Consider the following 14239-nt stretch of genomic DNA (forward strand, 5'->3'; position numbering starts at 1 on the left):
ATGACTTTGTTTTGGTTGTTGTTTTTTTTTTTGTACAGCATCCACATTTGTTGCCAAATACCTGCTGAGCAGAATATTCCACTATCGCACTCAGTTAGGACAACAGCGTTTAAGACTAACCACAGTCTAATTTATAGCTGATTGAGGAAATTATCCAATTTGTGTACAATGGCAGGGAGAATCATTCACCACACATTAAAAGATATTGCCGTACCACGCTGACAAATAATGAAACAAATAAAGGGCATGAGTCAGCACTGAGACACAGCAGCATGAGTTGAATAAGATGCCACATTTGAAATATGTTATTATCTCAGAGTACACAAAACAAACATGAACAAGCACACACAGGTGATATTTATAGTTCATTGGAAGCTGTGTGTCTTACGAAGCACACATGGAAAAAAAAGAAATATGAATTGGAATATTGAAATTATAACAGAAAGTGCATTGTTTTTATGTGGTAATGCTGAATAGCAATGAAAAGTCAAAGAAAATTAAATTAAAAAAAAATAAAATAAAATAAAAAACGAATGTAAGGCAACAAATTTGGAACTAGAAAAAAAGACAAGTCGGACTTGTACTTAAGACACAACAGCAAAACACAGCTAAACGGTGATTAAAATGGGATGGAAATGAGAAAAACTGACCATTTAAGATAAGAAAGAGATTGTCTGAAAGACACATTATTCTTGATAAAGTGATTGAGGTCAGTTTCACTTTACTACACATTTTGTACCTGAGTAAATTCAGATTTCTTTCAAATTCACATTATCAGTAAAGGAGTACAGTGCAAGCGAGAAGACTTCAAATGTGCAGAAACTTTGTGCGTGTAGATTCTTAGGAAAATAGAAAGTAACACCAAACAAGATACAACAGATAATCAAAAAACGTCTTCATAAAGATAAACTGTAAATGAGAACTGCACGCTTATTCTGTGGCACTATGAAGCTCAACATCAGTACTTTAAAAAAAAGGCACATCTCTTCTGCATAAATATGTGTAAAGACATGATATATCAATACTGTCATTTCAAGATGTAAACTTCATCTGAGGGAATAAATGATATCAAATAAAGAAGGCAGTCAAAAAAACAACAACCAATCATCTGTTCTTCACTTTTTCTGACCACGTTCCTGCTTGAAGACGACAATGAACTTCCAGGCTTCGACATAATGGGACAGATAGATCTCCTCTGGGAAGAGCTCCTCCACATCAGGGGGGATGTCCATGTCTTTGCGCTCCATGTAAGACACCAGTGTGTCTTTCAAGCTTGAAGAGACGAACCAAGGACTTTAAATAAGATCTCGCAGTCATTCAAATCATAACACGAAATACATTTTTAAAATATGTAGCTAAAATACCTAAGATAGTGTTTTTGTTATATGTTTCCAAAAGTAAAATGGAGGGCAGAGCCTTCAGGCTTAAAACTTTCCTTGAAACTTTCCTCTTTGATAAAGCTTATATTTAAAGTGGGCTCAGGTGCCCCTGAGTCAACCCTTAGTCATGCTGTTCTAGGACTGGACTACTGGAGGACCTTCTATGACGCGCTGAGCTCTTCTCATCTCCCACTCTCTTTCACTCTCCATTCAATTTTTATCGAACCATTACATCTCATTAACTTCATGCATTCTCCCTCCCATAGTTTTATTTCCGGATTGTGGTCATTCAATGTAGTTTTGTGCATTTTTTTTTTTTTTTTTTTTTAGGGTATCCCTGACACTGTAGCTGCATGTCTCTGCAGATGGCCGCCCACCTCTGAGTCTGGTTCTGCTGGAGGTTTTCATCCTGTTAAAAGGGAGTTTTTCCTTTCCAGCTGTCGCTCATGTGGGAACCGTTGTGATTTGGTGCAAAGTGTTTCAGCTTCAGGTTTTCATGAGAATATGAATTTTCTTTGTTCAAATAAAATGACATTTTTACAAAACAACGTTTCTCTGTGGTTTTGCCTGAACAACCAACTTGCTTCACTAGTGAGCCACACTGACAGAATTTGACTTCAGTTTTGCGCGTGTTCAACACGATGTGGCTTAAAAGGGAAACTAAACTACATTCGCCGTTTTTGTTTCGATCAACAATGTAACATGTGTTAAGTTACTTCCACCTTCATCACTTTTCTTTGTTACCCGTCATTTTAAAAGCCTGACCATAAAAAACAAAACAAAAAAAACTTTACTTCTCCAGTCTTTAGTCACCGTCACCCAGTACTGTTTCAGACATGAGAATAATTTTAGACTTTATCTAGATTTTCTCGATTTTAGTGTGCACCTAACTAATAATTTAACAAATATTTGCCTTACCCCCAGTCAGGCCTGTAGGTATCAGGTGCGTCGGGCTTTTTGAGGACCAGCACCAGGAACTCGTGCATCTCCAGAATGAAAGTGTCAGCGCTGCTCTTGGTGAAGAAGCCAGTCAGCAGCCTGTGCTCGTCTTCACCCAGGGCCTGTTTGTACTTCATTGAAACTCCCACAAATGGATCCTGAAGAACAAAGAGAATAAAACAGGTGAAATAATTAGACATTTTTTTTGAGTAATTTATAATATCAGAGATCACTAATACTACTACTAATATAAATAGCAATACCATTTCCACTTTTGAATCTGTACACTAGCACCAGAGTGTGGTTTCTTACCCTCTTGAGCCGCAGCATATTTTCTGATTTGAGTGAAGCCAGCAGCTGCCATAGTGCCACACAATGCTTCAGACAACACATGCCCAAGGCCTGTGGGCAAAACAGGGAGTACATTAGGTTTTTATCTTTCTAGCACATAAACAACACATAAACTAATTAAGATCTTGTTTATTTAAATCCAATACTCCGAGAGTAAACATAAAGAATGGTATAATTTAAAGTCCGATAACAAAAAAAGCCACATTTGTTGTTCTGTGGAGGCGAGAGAGCGTGCAGCAGGATAAAATAACCGGTGTCTGAGATTGGCCGACCTTGAGGATATGCTGAGCCAGCTGGTTTCCCATCCGCAGCACCTCCTCCAGGTAGCAGGACAGCTGCATATGAGGCTCTCCCCCAGTCATGGCGAGGAAACCGAGGGCCACTTCCAGCGTGGACAAGGCTTCACACACCTCACTGTAGGAGTGCAGCTCACCAGCCACAGCAAAGAGGGTTAGATTCTGAAGAGGCTCCTGTGGGCACAATGAGGGATAACTTCAGCATCATGTATGCGTGATGAATAAAATGATAGATTCAGTGGGCCACTTAGTGTGTCACAACTTACTTGGCTGACTTTTGTTTTTACATCCTTAAGGATAATGTCATAGTTGCGGTCGTGTCTGTTCACTAGTGTTGGAATGCCCTGTGGTAAAAGAAATACAGACATGAGGGAAACCGTATTTTTGGGCAAAGCCGCTGTGCTTCTGCTTTTCATTTGCTCACATTGAGAGTGATGATTGGTTTGCCCAGCAGGAAGTGGGAGATGATATGCTGCTGGATCTTGGGCAGGTTGTACTCATGAAGGGTCTCCTGGCCCCTCTCGATGCTGTACTGGGTGTTGGCCAGAACCAGGGGGATCACGTCCCTCTCCATCTCATAACGAATCACATGCAGGTCAGTCAGATCTGCAGGGCTCACTTTGTAGCTGGGAGACAGATAAAAAGAAAAATCAGTCACCGGACAGTCAGTGTATTATGGGATGCTGGAAAGCTCTTTTCCGTCATCAGCTCTCTCCAGCTATGATGTTGACATTTAAATGTTACCTTTCAATCCTTCTATTATCTAATTGTGCTGTAAATCACGTGGTATGCATTTGTTTAAGAGGTTCACTGACTTGTCTTTTCACTGCCAAACTTGTTTAAGTGAGAAAAATGTGACATGAGCGCCCCCACCTGGTCTCCTCTCCGGTGTGCTTGTCAACACAGTAGACCAGGTCGTTGTGCAGAGCAATGAGGTAGCTGACAAGGGCTGTGGAGCACAGGCCTGGGCCTTGTCGCCGTGGTAACAGCACCTTGAAGTCACTGTCAAGGTCCAGGTCCTTCTGGCAGAAGTCCGCTGGGATCTTAATCTCACCTGAACAACATTTTAATTTGTGTCAGATCATGAAGTTGGACTGGCCAGCGTTCGTGTAAAAGACAGGCTTGTATGAGCTGTTAGTGTTTGGATTTACCGTTGGTTGCCAGAGACACTCTGAGCTGATTCCAGGTTGTCAGAAAGACTCTTATGTAGTTCTCATACCAGGCTTTCAGCGAAACTGCGTACACGAAGAAAACCATTTTTTTGTTTGTGTTCAGATGTTAATCAGGGACAAGAATTGCAGCACACTGGATCAGCATATTAAAACATAGCTGTAAACATGAGTGGATCTTCTCTTTTAAGAATACTCAATCGTTGTCTCCTTTCAGGTTAAAACAACTCACTTCTTGGCAGGCAGGTCTTTAACATTGCCAGATAATTTACCATGACATTTCTGAGAAAGAGGTAATTAGGAGCTACATGGAACTTTTTTTTTTTTTTAATCTCGTATGTTTGTGAGTCATAACCATTTAAAAGACTAAAAAGCAGAGGTGTAGAAAGTTTTAATACCTGCTTTCTGACTGCGAAGAAATTCTGCAATGGTGCCATAAGTCAGCTCAGAGATGTTTTGACACTTCTTAACCAGATCCCTCTGCAGTGTGAGGATGTCAGGAAGGTGCTTCACCAGTCGGACCTCTGCTTCCTAAAACAAATTAATAACATCCGTGGTAGGGAGTTCACCTCAGCGCCTGTTAGATGCTCTTAAATTAAATTGGTAAAGCGTGTGAAAAATGAAAAATAAAATTTTTCTGAAAATTGTTGTGTAGCTGGGCTAGTCATACAGTTACATTTTTAGCTTACTTGTTATATTTTCATATTTTAGTGCAATTGTTTGGCCATATATAAGTGATACATCATTTCTGGACATTGTGGAACCCTACATACAACTTCAACACTTTTTAACACTGCTGTAGGACCCCCAAAAGGAGTCCACTTGAAGTAGCTAATAATATAGAATAAACCAATGGACTTTGGTGTATAAATAGACGATAACGTATGACTTGCTGTTTTAGGAGCAATCTCAAAACCAATGGGCTATTGGTCTGATGATAATTAGCCTCTGTGAACAACGATAGCCAATGCATATCGGGGACAAGACTTCCTCTCCGTGAACAGGCTATTTACAGTCTAATGAACAACTGGAGAAACGATGCTAATAAAAAGCTAAATCGTTATCAGATGAACGCCAACGAGTCCCGAGATTAGACATTGGACAAAACATTCCTACCTGTATGGATCTAAAGCCCGCTTTAATGCAACTGCTCAATACTACTCAGACTACAAACTGAAACCAGAACATGAACGAAATGTCATCCTTCTGCAACCCCTTCTGTCTGTAGAGATTATTCTAAGAGAAACCAGCCATAAGTGGAAGACTAAGGTTGTTTTTTTTTCGTTGAGTTTAAAAGTGGACTTGCATGTTCAGTCACTTTATTCTTACCCTGTGCAGAAATCTCCAGAGGACAGGCAGGGTGTCTTTGCCATCATTCTGCTCTACAATGTGGGTGAGGCTCAGCAGAGACACTTTCTCCCTGCAGCTCCACACGGCAGAACTGTGGATCAGAGAATTTGGGGGAAGCGAAGCCAAGAAGAGATGAGGAGCGCCAAACATGAGCTTCATGATTGGGTTGGCAGAGATGCGCGAGTCAGCCCGGATGAATGTGTTCACATCCTTCAGCTGTCTGTCCAAGTGCTGTGGAAGACAAGGTAACAGAACAAACAACATGTTATGTAAGGATCTTGTCTTGTCTTATGAGGCATAATTTGCTCCAAATATCTGACTCTGTGATGTATTTGTTCCCTTTTGGAAAACATACAGAGCTAAAATAATTCTACCTTTAGCTGAGGGGTGATGATGGCATTGCTCATTTCCATCTCCCATTCATTTCTAGCCTCTTTGCTGGTGAGCAGATTGTCGTAAGGAGCAGGCCCTGAAAGAAAAGCCCAGTTGTGTTTAACAGTGAAATTGAATCCAGTGAATCCGGCAATCACACATATTTTAGAGCTGTCTTACAAATGTAATCAAATTACTTCATCAATTTATAATAGATAGAAATACCACAGGATAATCCGGGCTAATAAAAACCTCCATTTACTGACTTGAATGACTTTAAATATCAAAACATAACTTAACATCTTCATACCTTCCCCATTACACATAAATAGTAAACTGGCACTATAACATGTTTGACCACTAGAGGTCCACCTTTCTCTGTTCTCTTGTGTCATTCTCCTGCAGGTTACAGTAAAGACAACAAACTATACAACCAGGGAGAATGGTTCAGTAATAACTAAATAGGAAAACAAACAAAAAAATAGCTGCATAGTTGGAACATACTGGACTACGACACACAGTCAGATTCAGATTCCTCATACTAGTGTTAGAGTACTGCAGCATTTGTTTTCTTACATTTCTGTTGCTGGTGGGGTTTCAGGAGGCTGTTGATGAGCAGGTGAACAGCACTGATTGTGTCATCTGTCCCTTTACCCAGAGATGTGATAAGATGCTTCATGTCCTCTCTCAAGTGAGCAAGTAGAAATGCTCCTGTGTCAGCGACTGGAGGCTTGATGATTGCAGAGATAGACTAGAAACATAAAAAAAAAAAAAAACAGCGGATGGCTTAACAGACTTCCACCTCTTTGGTGCAAACAGCAGAATAATAACACTGCTATGACACACTGGGAATTTATGGATTTTAAACACTCAGTTCTGTCCAAGCCGCTGTACCTGTGGTTGGATGCAGGCACCGAGCAGCATGGCCATGTGAGTGAGCATGCGGACGATAGTGAAGGGAACAGGGGAAAGGCTCTTTGTGTCCAGCATGTCTGGATTGCCCCTGCGTCTGGGGTCACCGAGGACGTGGCCTGTCTGAGTGCGGTCACCCCTGTCAGAAGGCAATGAATAAATACATACCAATTAAAGAAAATACACATGAATCAAATTATAATTAATGATTTTCTTTTGCTTCAATTTGAATTTGAATTTTGTAGACAACTTACTGCAACGGAACAAATTGAAAATTTGGCACAGGAACGTGGTTTTTGCCTCCAATCACAGCACCACAGTCTACACATTCACTTGTTTCCATGGGCTGGCCGCACTAGAGAAATAGAAACAAGAAGCAAGAAACGTCACTCAAAACATGAGAAGGATACTCGAAAAAAAAAAAGAGTACTGAACATGACATACCTCGCCAATGGTGCAAGGATGACCATTTGGACAATCTGTGGAAAGAGTAAATCAAAAATGACTGTGAAAGTGTTTGGCATGGTTGGGCAACAACTTCAACTGACATATTTCTACGACGGACTATTAGGGCCACATTGAGAAAAAAAAAATGAGAAGAGGGAGATTATTTTGTATTTTGCATTTTGACAATAAAGTGGAAGTGACCAGAAAAAAGAGGAAAAGTGTCAAATAAAGATTAATTAGGTTTTTGCAAATAAAGTAAAAAAAAAAAAAAAAGCGACAATAAAATTGAAATTATATTTCTAGAATGAAGTCAAAATGTTGCGAAGCAAAGGAAGCGCATATGGATCTCGGTTGCGATGAAGCCTGCGCCTCAGATGCCGCGCTCAAGTGGGTTAAACACCTTCAGGATCAAACAGCTTGGTAATTTGTCTTATGATACAACAAATCCTCTTTGTGTTGCGCACAGGTGTAATCATCGATACCTTTGCATCTGTTAATTTACAGCTATTTTAGTTTGCACGAATATAGCCACTTCCTCCAAATTCAAGCGGTTTCTCCTTCTGAACAAGATTTTTGGCACAATCTCTTCAAATTCCTAATTACCAAACTGTGTTTATGAGCTAAAAGAGACATAATTTCCTCGTCACTAAAACCAATTTTGAAGCACAAGTTCATCGACAGAAGGAATCATGCAGAACCACATGCACAAAGCAAGTAGTTTGATTTATTCTCAAAAGTTTGACTTTAATCTTGAAATGTAATTCTATTCTGGGAATATAACTTCAACTACTTTCTCAACATTCTGACTTTTTTCTTGACATTTCAACTTTTTTCTCAAAAGCAAAATAAAAAAAGGAATTCTCCTCCTTTTATTTTATTTTTTTATCCTTAATGTGGCCCAAATAATCCAAGTGCCACTCTTTTGTTTATTACTTACTGTACCACCGCAATGGACCCAGAGCTTGTTGAGCCGCAGCTAAAATGTCCTCCGGCATGGTGGGCAAGAAAGCTGCCTGTAGCAACAGATTTAAAAAAAAAAAAAAAACACTCAATTCATTTCAGAGAAGAAGAGGCCCAGTTGCAGTCATTGATCATAGCTATTATACAAACCTGCATGTTGGCCGGCGCCAATGCTAGTTGCTGCAGGGGAGCTAAGATGCCCTGGTTTCCACAGAGCAACACAGCAGCCAGGTGAACAGTCAAGTCCACCGGCAGACACCGAGCACCTGAGGCCCCGGGATGGACAACCAGGGGCCCGAGTTGGTTGGTCACCAGTGCCTGAGCGAAGCCTTTTATCTCTTGACTGTGAAGGAATTTGGATTTCTGGATGTACGTCACCAGGGCTTCTAATTGCTGTTGGTACAAAATTATGTAAAAATATGAAAATGTATAGGCAAAAACTACTTAAAAATTGTTAGATTACCTCATATTTCAGTTTCTTAAAACAATAAAATAAGTAAATAAGCATGTGGATGTGTTAACACTGCAATAATTAACTTACTTATGGCGATATAAGTTCGTAACGGATCCGATTTCTAAGTATAATTAACTGCTTGTTGTCAGATGATATACTGAAAAAAACTCTCATCTAAGAAACAAAACAAAATATTCTGTAAAATAGTGAAATTTTCAAATTAAAAGAAAACAATCCCCCCTCATAGGTTAAGCAAAAATAACTTGGTAAGTTTTCTTAAAACTAGCATAATAATCTGGCTGCTAAAAAAAAAAAAAAACGTTCTAAAATGATCATTTAAAGACCCACCGTAGGCTTGGGATGGAAGCTAGGTTTGGTGTCTCTGTAGAGAGTAGTGACTTCTCTGTACAGCGCCAGCAAAAGGTAGACTGTGGTCCACTGTGGTAGGCATTTGCACCCCTGAGATGAAAAAGCAAAGGCGCTACATAAACAAAGGCAGAGTCATGACCTGATTCTGAGTTACTAATACGAAAGTGATGTAACGTTACCTCACAAGTTTCATCCAGTCCGTCCAGTTTGCCTTCCATCATTCCCTTTGCTACAGCATTTCTGATAGTCTTGTAATCATCTCCACACACAAGATACTGGTCTATTGGTGTTGTTTCTTCATTCTGGGTGCAGTGATAATTAAAACCACGATATTTAATTACTGCTAGCGTGACATCTAAAAGTAAACATTGCCTTCATTTGGCCATTAGTGCTGAAAATCATACTGCTGATTACTGAACCTTTTGCAGAACTTCGTCAGGGAAGAGCCAAGACATTTGATCCACTCTGAGGAGTTTCAGGACGAACTCCACTCCATGTTGGCTGCAGATCTTCCGGATCAAATAGACTCGATACCAGTCGTTTCCACTGCGCTTACACAAGTTCACTACACTGGTGTGGAAGGCTGCGGTTCCACTTTGACCACCTTCCTGGGAGTCTGGTTTGAGATTAAAAGGAGAAAGAAGAATTACTTTTTTGTAAAATGTACATATTCTGAATGGGAAGCAAATTATGTTGACACACAATGAAGTGTATGTGTGCAATAGAATTACACACCTGTGGCTCTCGATCTTTCCACGATGAGACTAGCAGCCATATCCAGGTCCATTCGCACTCTGGCCACCTGCTGCAGGTACTCTACAGTGGCTGTTACAGCAGACTGATCATGTGGTCGAACGAAGTCAGTCAGGAAGGCACTTTCATCCTGCAAACAGGCCTGCTGATCTGCAGTGGACCTGAACTGCAACCTCTCAAACATGGAATCCTAGAAAAAAAAGTTAGAAAGTAAACCGAAAACATTAAAAACCAGCTGTATCACAGTGCAACATGCTGAAGTCCACATGTAGCTTGCATATTCATGTGTACCTCCAGGCAGTTGATGTACAAGCAGTAGAGTTCAGTTTTGTCAGTCTCCTCCAAGATGTTGCTCTGCTCTACTGCCACCAGATGCTGCTGCAGGTAATCTTTGACTTCATCAAAGCTTCAAAAACAGAGAAAATTAAACAAACACGATAAACACTGTTACAAATATTAGAAACATACACGAGTATGACATATACAAGGTGTAACCGTAGCACCTCACCTGTACTTCAGCAGGAGTTTAAGCACTACCGATCGAACCACTGGATTTTTATCCACGGAGTCATCAAAGGGCGACAGCACCTTCGTCAGAATTTGTCGATTAACTGGCAAAAAAAACAACACAAAAGGGTCATCCGGAGATGATAAACAAAAAACTAGTACACACAGACATGGATGTAGCCAGCAGGGTGAGAAGACTTTAATACAGTACCCCTGAGAATGGGAACAGTGCTGGCCTCCACCATGAGAAAGGACAGCAAATGAAGAATGACAGCTGGACAGGGTGGAGCGTTGTCCTTGAAGCACACAGTAGACACCAGGTCGATGAAGAAAGCATTGCACTGTTTTCTAAACTGAGCGTGTTGGTTGATTAGAATCCTGCACAAAACAAAAGTTAAAACAAAGTTTAGTTCAAATGTTACAGGCCAGATTCACACGGTATGAATGTGCAAAGAACCTATGGAACTAATAACGTCCAAAAATGTGTGTTTGTGTGGAAGGAACTGCGTCATATCTTTGCTCGTAATGAGGATCAAAACACATTCAAGTTGATTTTTTTTTTTTTTTTTTTGGTAATCCACACACAAGTACAAACCTTATATCCTCTGAAGGGACCATGGGCAAGTCTTCGCTGACTGGCTGCATGCAGAGGGGACAGTACATCTGACCTGGAGCCAACCACTGTTTGATACAGGCTACACAGTAGATGTGTTCACAGGGCAGGCAGAGTGGATCTTGAGGGTCTCCCATACACACCGGGCACACTCTAAGACCAAACCTGAAAAAAACAAAACACGAAGGTCAATTGAAGACAAAGGGTTTGATTGTGGATTTCAAGAATTTTACATTATTTACCAAAATAAATCCAAAAGGTTTTTAATACCACATAGGACAACATTTTATGCCTTTTTTCGTGTCTGTAACAATTGAATCCCCAAATTACAGTAAATGGACATAATTCATATATTTATAATACTTCCCAACTGTATATAACCATGACTGCTTTTAAGATGAAAAAAAAAAAATATATGAACTGGGGCAAGAAATTGGATGAGTTAATCACAAATGTATAGGTTAATCTCTTTAATACTTTCTGAGGCCAATGTTTGAGGGAACTAATGCATTTTAAGATATTTCCAGCCCTGCAGATACCCTGTTATAAGTGCAGTAAAGTAGCAGAGATTCTGATGAATTGCAACAGGTATAAAGTTGAATTTCTACCTGAAGATGCATTCGACGGCTCCATCTTTGCAGGTTTTGAGCAAACCAATTACTGCCTCAAATGACTGCTGGGTTTTGAGGTCTGAATTTGTTTCCAGTATCTGGATGGCAGAGCAGAGGTAATGCATTTTTTATTATCGATGGAGAAATCATTGGGGTTTTGGTGAAGGCAGTTTTATGGTAATTCCCTGTATTGTGAAAATTGTGGTTAATATAAAGAACGCAAACCAACCTGGCAGAGCCCTCGTGTGTTCTCCAAAACTAAAGGTGTCAGCTTTCTCTCCAACTTCTCGATTCCCAACAACATGTGCTCCACAAACAGAGAGAGAGAAAATATACGATTCCATCCGGCTCTAAGAACAAAGACACCCAACAAATAACCATCCATGTTGATAAAGCTCAGTTAGTTACCTACAGACCTCGGACCTGAATCTTTTTAGATGAGCTTGACCTACTGGACTCTGCTGACGATCACCTTGCTCCTCTCTCCGTAATGTCTCACGCTGTCCTCTGAGCAGATCAGCTCAATAGGAACCTGAAGTTTTTTCACCTGCCTGAGCCAGGCTTGTCTTTGGGCATCTGTGCCCAAGACTGTGGGCTCCAGGTACTCCACACATGCAAAAGCAGCATATGCATCCAGTACCTTAAGAGACAGGGGGAATATGATCAATACACATTACAGGCCACTGAAAGGGCAACACAAATCATATCTAGTATTACATTAACGTTGTATGACGAATGTAAAAAAAAAACTTGAACAAAACAGGGAAAAAAAACAACATAATAAATAATTAGTCAACTGAGGCTCACCAGTTCAACCCCGTCTTTGGCGTAAGGACTCTTCAGGAGGTTCTGGGTCACTTGGGGTTCGATGCAGATCATTCTGGAGAGGTTCTGCAGCCGGTTCTTGAACTCATGATAAGCAGCATGGACCAATGGCAGAGATGGTACTGTTTCAGCGTCATTTTGCTGAAATCGCAGCTCACTGACACAACAGTTCAAGGCACCACACAGAAGCTAGAAAAGCACATAATATGCATTAGCATGTGAATGAACAGATGGATGCAGCCTGAAATTTAAAGGCTTCAAGTGTTATAGAAAAACTACCTCGAGATCTTCCTGACAAGTGATGTTCATCGTCATGGAGACGAAATCCTGAAGGTAGCGGTGGAAATACTCTGTCTGCATCTCTGGATCTGCTTTTGCTATGTAGCGTCCCAGTGGTGTTTTCCCAAAGAACTCATCAAACTCGTGTTGAGTGTGACCTAACAGACATGAAATTCAAATTTAAAATCATAACTTCACAACATCCCTACAGCAGCATGTATATTATGGAGAGCACCTGATAACAAGTTAATACCTTCATGTTGAAGTGCATGAACCCAGAGTTCCTCCAGGTAGTCCTTAATCCTCCAGCTGAAGGGCATGCTGCACCTCATGTTCCTATCCTGAGCAATGTAGTTCTGAACGAGGATTGTTCTCATCTCGGAGCTGTGAACAGTGTAATCAAAGTAGATAGTACGTTAAATATTATTAGCTGCGGGATTTCGGTGATACAAAGTGCAGAATTAGCCCCACTTGCCTGTGGCCCAGTGTGAGGTGGGAGATTTCCAGCAGCTTGTCATTGCCAAAGATGTCCAACCACAGCCTCTTAACAGCTTCATCACAGTTTCTATCAAGCAGGAGGTCCATGTTTTGGTCGCGGTCGATGACTGAAACCAGATGTGCTAAGACGGGGACAACCACAGCCTGAACACGCTTCCATAAGGTGTGCCTGTCATGAACATAAAAAAAAAGTTAGCAGTGCTTTTAAAAAAAATAAAAATAGGAACGTATAGGCAAACAGAAATTTTGGCATTGTATTGCATTGAGACTGAAGCACTTACCTGAAGGTCCCTCCTTCTTGCAAAGCATCAATGTTTGAGGCCTCCTTAAGGACCCAGTTGCTCTTGATGGATGAGAAGGTGTTGCCATCATGAGTCAGCAACAGTGAGTGAAGATGCCTCTTCACCGTTAGCAAAAATTCACCTGGCAACAGTGAAATAGACTGATGAGCAATGCAACTGCTGTTAGGATAAAAATGAATAACTGAAAAACTTTGCTTTTTATACCTTTTATTTTATCATCGTCACTCAGGAGTGTTAAAAGGATCTCAACTCTCTGAGTACTGCGTGGGCTACTTTTCACCTGGTCCCTGAGCATGCCGACTGCACTCTGCACACAGCTGCGCAGGAGTGCTGTGGTGTCCACAACGTTGTCCATGCCCTGCAGAAGGAGAACATATGGGTTCAAATCCAGTTTCAGAAGTAAGCCAGAACAAAATGACATGTCGTTGTTGTTAGAAAACAGCGTGCGGAGAGAGGTTAACTGACATTCTAAAGTTAGATGTGTATGTTTAAAGTTATAAATGTGGATTTCCAGTATATTCTTTAGTAATGTACATCTTCACTCACACTTTCTTCTGACGCTTCCTCCTCCTGCTGAATGTCAGAGTACATGTCTTCTACCTCCATGGCTGTAAAAAGAGCTTTATAACGTAACGCTACCAAATATTTTATCGTGAAGCCAATTTATAAAGAGGTAAATGTAATTTTCAATAAATAATTTATCAATCGGTTACCTTCTTCCCCTTCATCACGGCGATCCATGCTTGTTTCAAACATTTGACTGATTGTCATGTTTTGCAACGTTTTGATGTCTGAAACGATGTCTTTTGACCGCCTGAGGTCATCGATATGAACTGATCTCCAGGGTCCTGTA

At 40.6% G+C, this 14239-nt stretch overlaps 1 protein-coding gene across 1 annotated transcript in view; it reads right to left on the minus strand.

Moving 5' to 3' along the window:
• Positions 1-277: 277 nt before the first annotated feature.
• Positions 278-14239, minus strand: part of rnf213a (ring finger protein 213a) — a 33655-nt gene continuing 19693 nt past the window's right edge. Inside the window, exons 32-67 of the mRNA XM_069702850.1 lie at positions 14100-14234; positions 13933-13994; positions 13591-13744; positions 13366-13507; positions 13062-13253; positions 12840-12970; positions 12587-12744; positions 12290-12496; positions 11935-12122; positions 11712-11832; positions 11480-11580; positions 10854-11036; positions 10470-10636; positions 10260-10362; positions 10043-10157; positions 9734-9941; positions 9418-9614; positions 9178-9300; positions 8978-9088; positions 8326-8568; positions 8153-8228; positions 7213-7247; positions 7023-7123; positions 6751-6907; positions 6433-6607; positions 5859-5953; positions 5464-5715; positions 4533-4665; positions 4117-4200; positions 3839-4019; positions 3390-3591; positions 3232-3309; positions 2942-3139; positions 2631-2720; positions 2298-2476; positions 278-1272 (exon numbers count right to left, since the gene is read on the minus strand). Of these exons, the coding sequence (XP_069558951.1) occupies positions 1116-1272; positions 2298-2476; positions 2631-2720; positions 2942-3139; positions 3232-3309; positions 3390-3591; positions 3839-4019; positions 4117-4200; positions 4533-4665; positions 5464-5715; positions 5859-5953; positions 6433-6607; positions 6751-6907; positions 7023-7123; positions 7213-7247; positions 8153-8228; positions 8326-8568; positions 8978-9088; positions 9178-9300; positions 9418-9614; positions 9734-9941; positions 10043-10157; positions 10260-10362; positions 10470-10636; positions 10854-11036; positions 11480-11580; positions 11712-11832; positions 11935-12122; positions 12290-12496; positions 12587-12744; positions 12840-12970; positions 13062-13253; positions 13366-13507; positions 13591-13744; positions 13933-13994; positions 14100-14234 (5234 nt within the window). The 3' untranslated portion in view covers positions 278-1115. The remainder of the gene's footprint in view (positions 1273-2297; positions 2477-2630; positions 2721-2941; positions 3140-3231; positions 3310-3389; positions 3592-3838; positions 4020-4116; positions 4201-4532; positions 4666-5463; positions 5716-5858; positions 5954-6432; positions 6608-6750; positions 6908-7022; positions 7124-7212; positions 7248-8152; positions 8229-8325; positions 8569-8977; positions 9089-9177; positions 9301-9417; positions 9615-9733; positions 9942-10042; positions 10158-10259; positions 10363-10469; positions 10637-10853; positions 11037-11479; positions 11581-11711; positions 11833-11934; positions 12123-12289; positions 12497-12586; positions 12745-12839; positions 12971-13061; positions 13254-13365; positions 13508-13590; positions 13745-13932; positions 13995-14099; positions 14235-14239) is intronic.

The sequence above is a fragment of the Brachyistius frenatus genome, unplaced genomic scaffold, assembly GCF_029030835.1.
Source record: "Brachyistius frenatus isolate BFR_SWC_R1_liver_20210118 unplaced genomic scaffold, ASM2903083v1 Contig_43, whole genome shotgun sequence".
NCBI classification, from domain to species: Eukaryota; Metazoa; Chordata; class Actinopteri; family Embiotocidae; genus Brachyistius; species Brachyistius frenatus.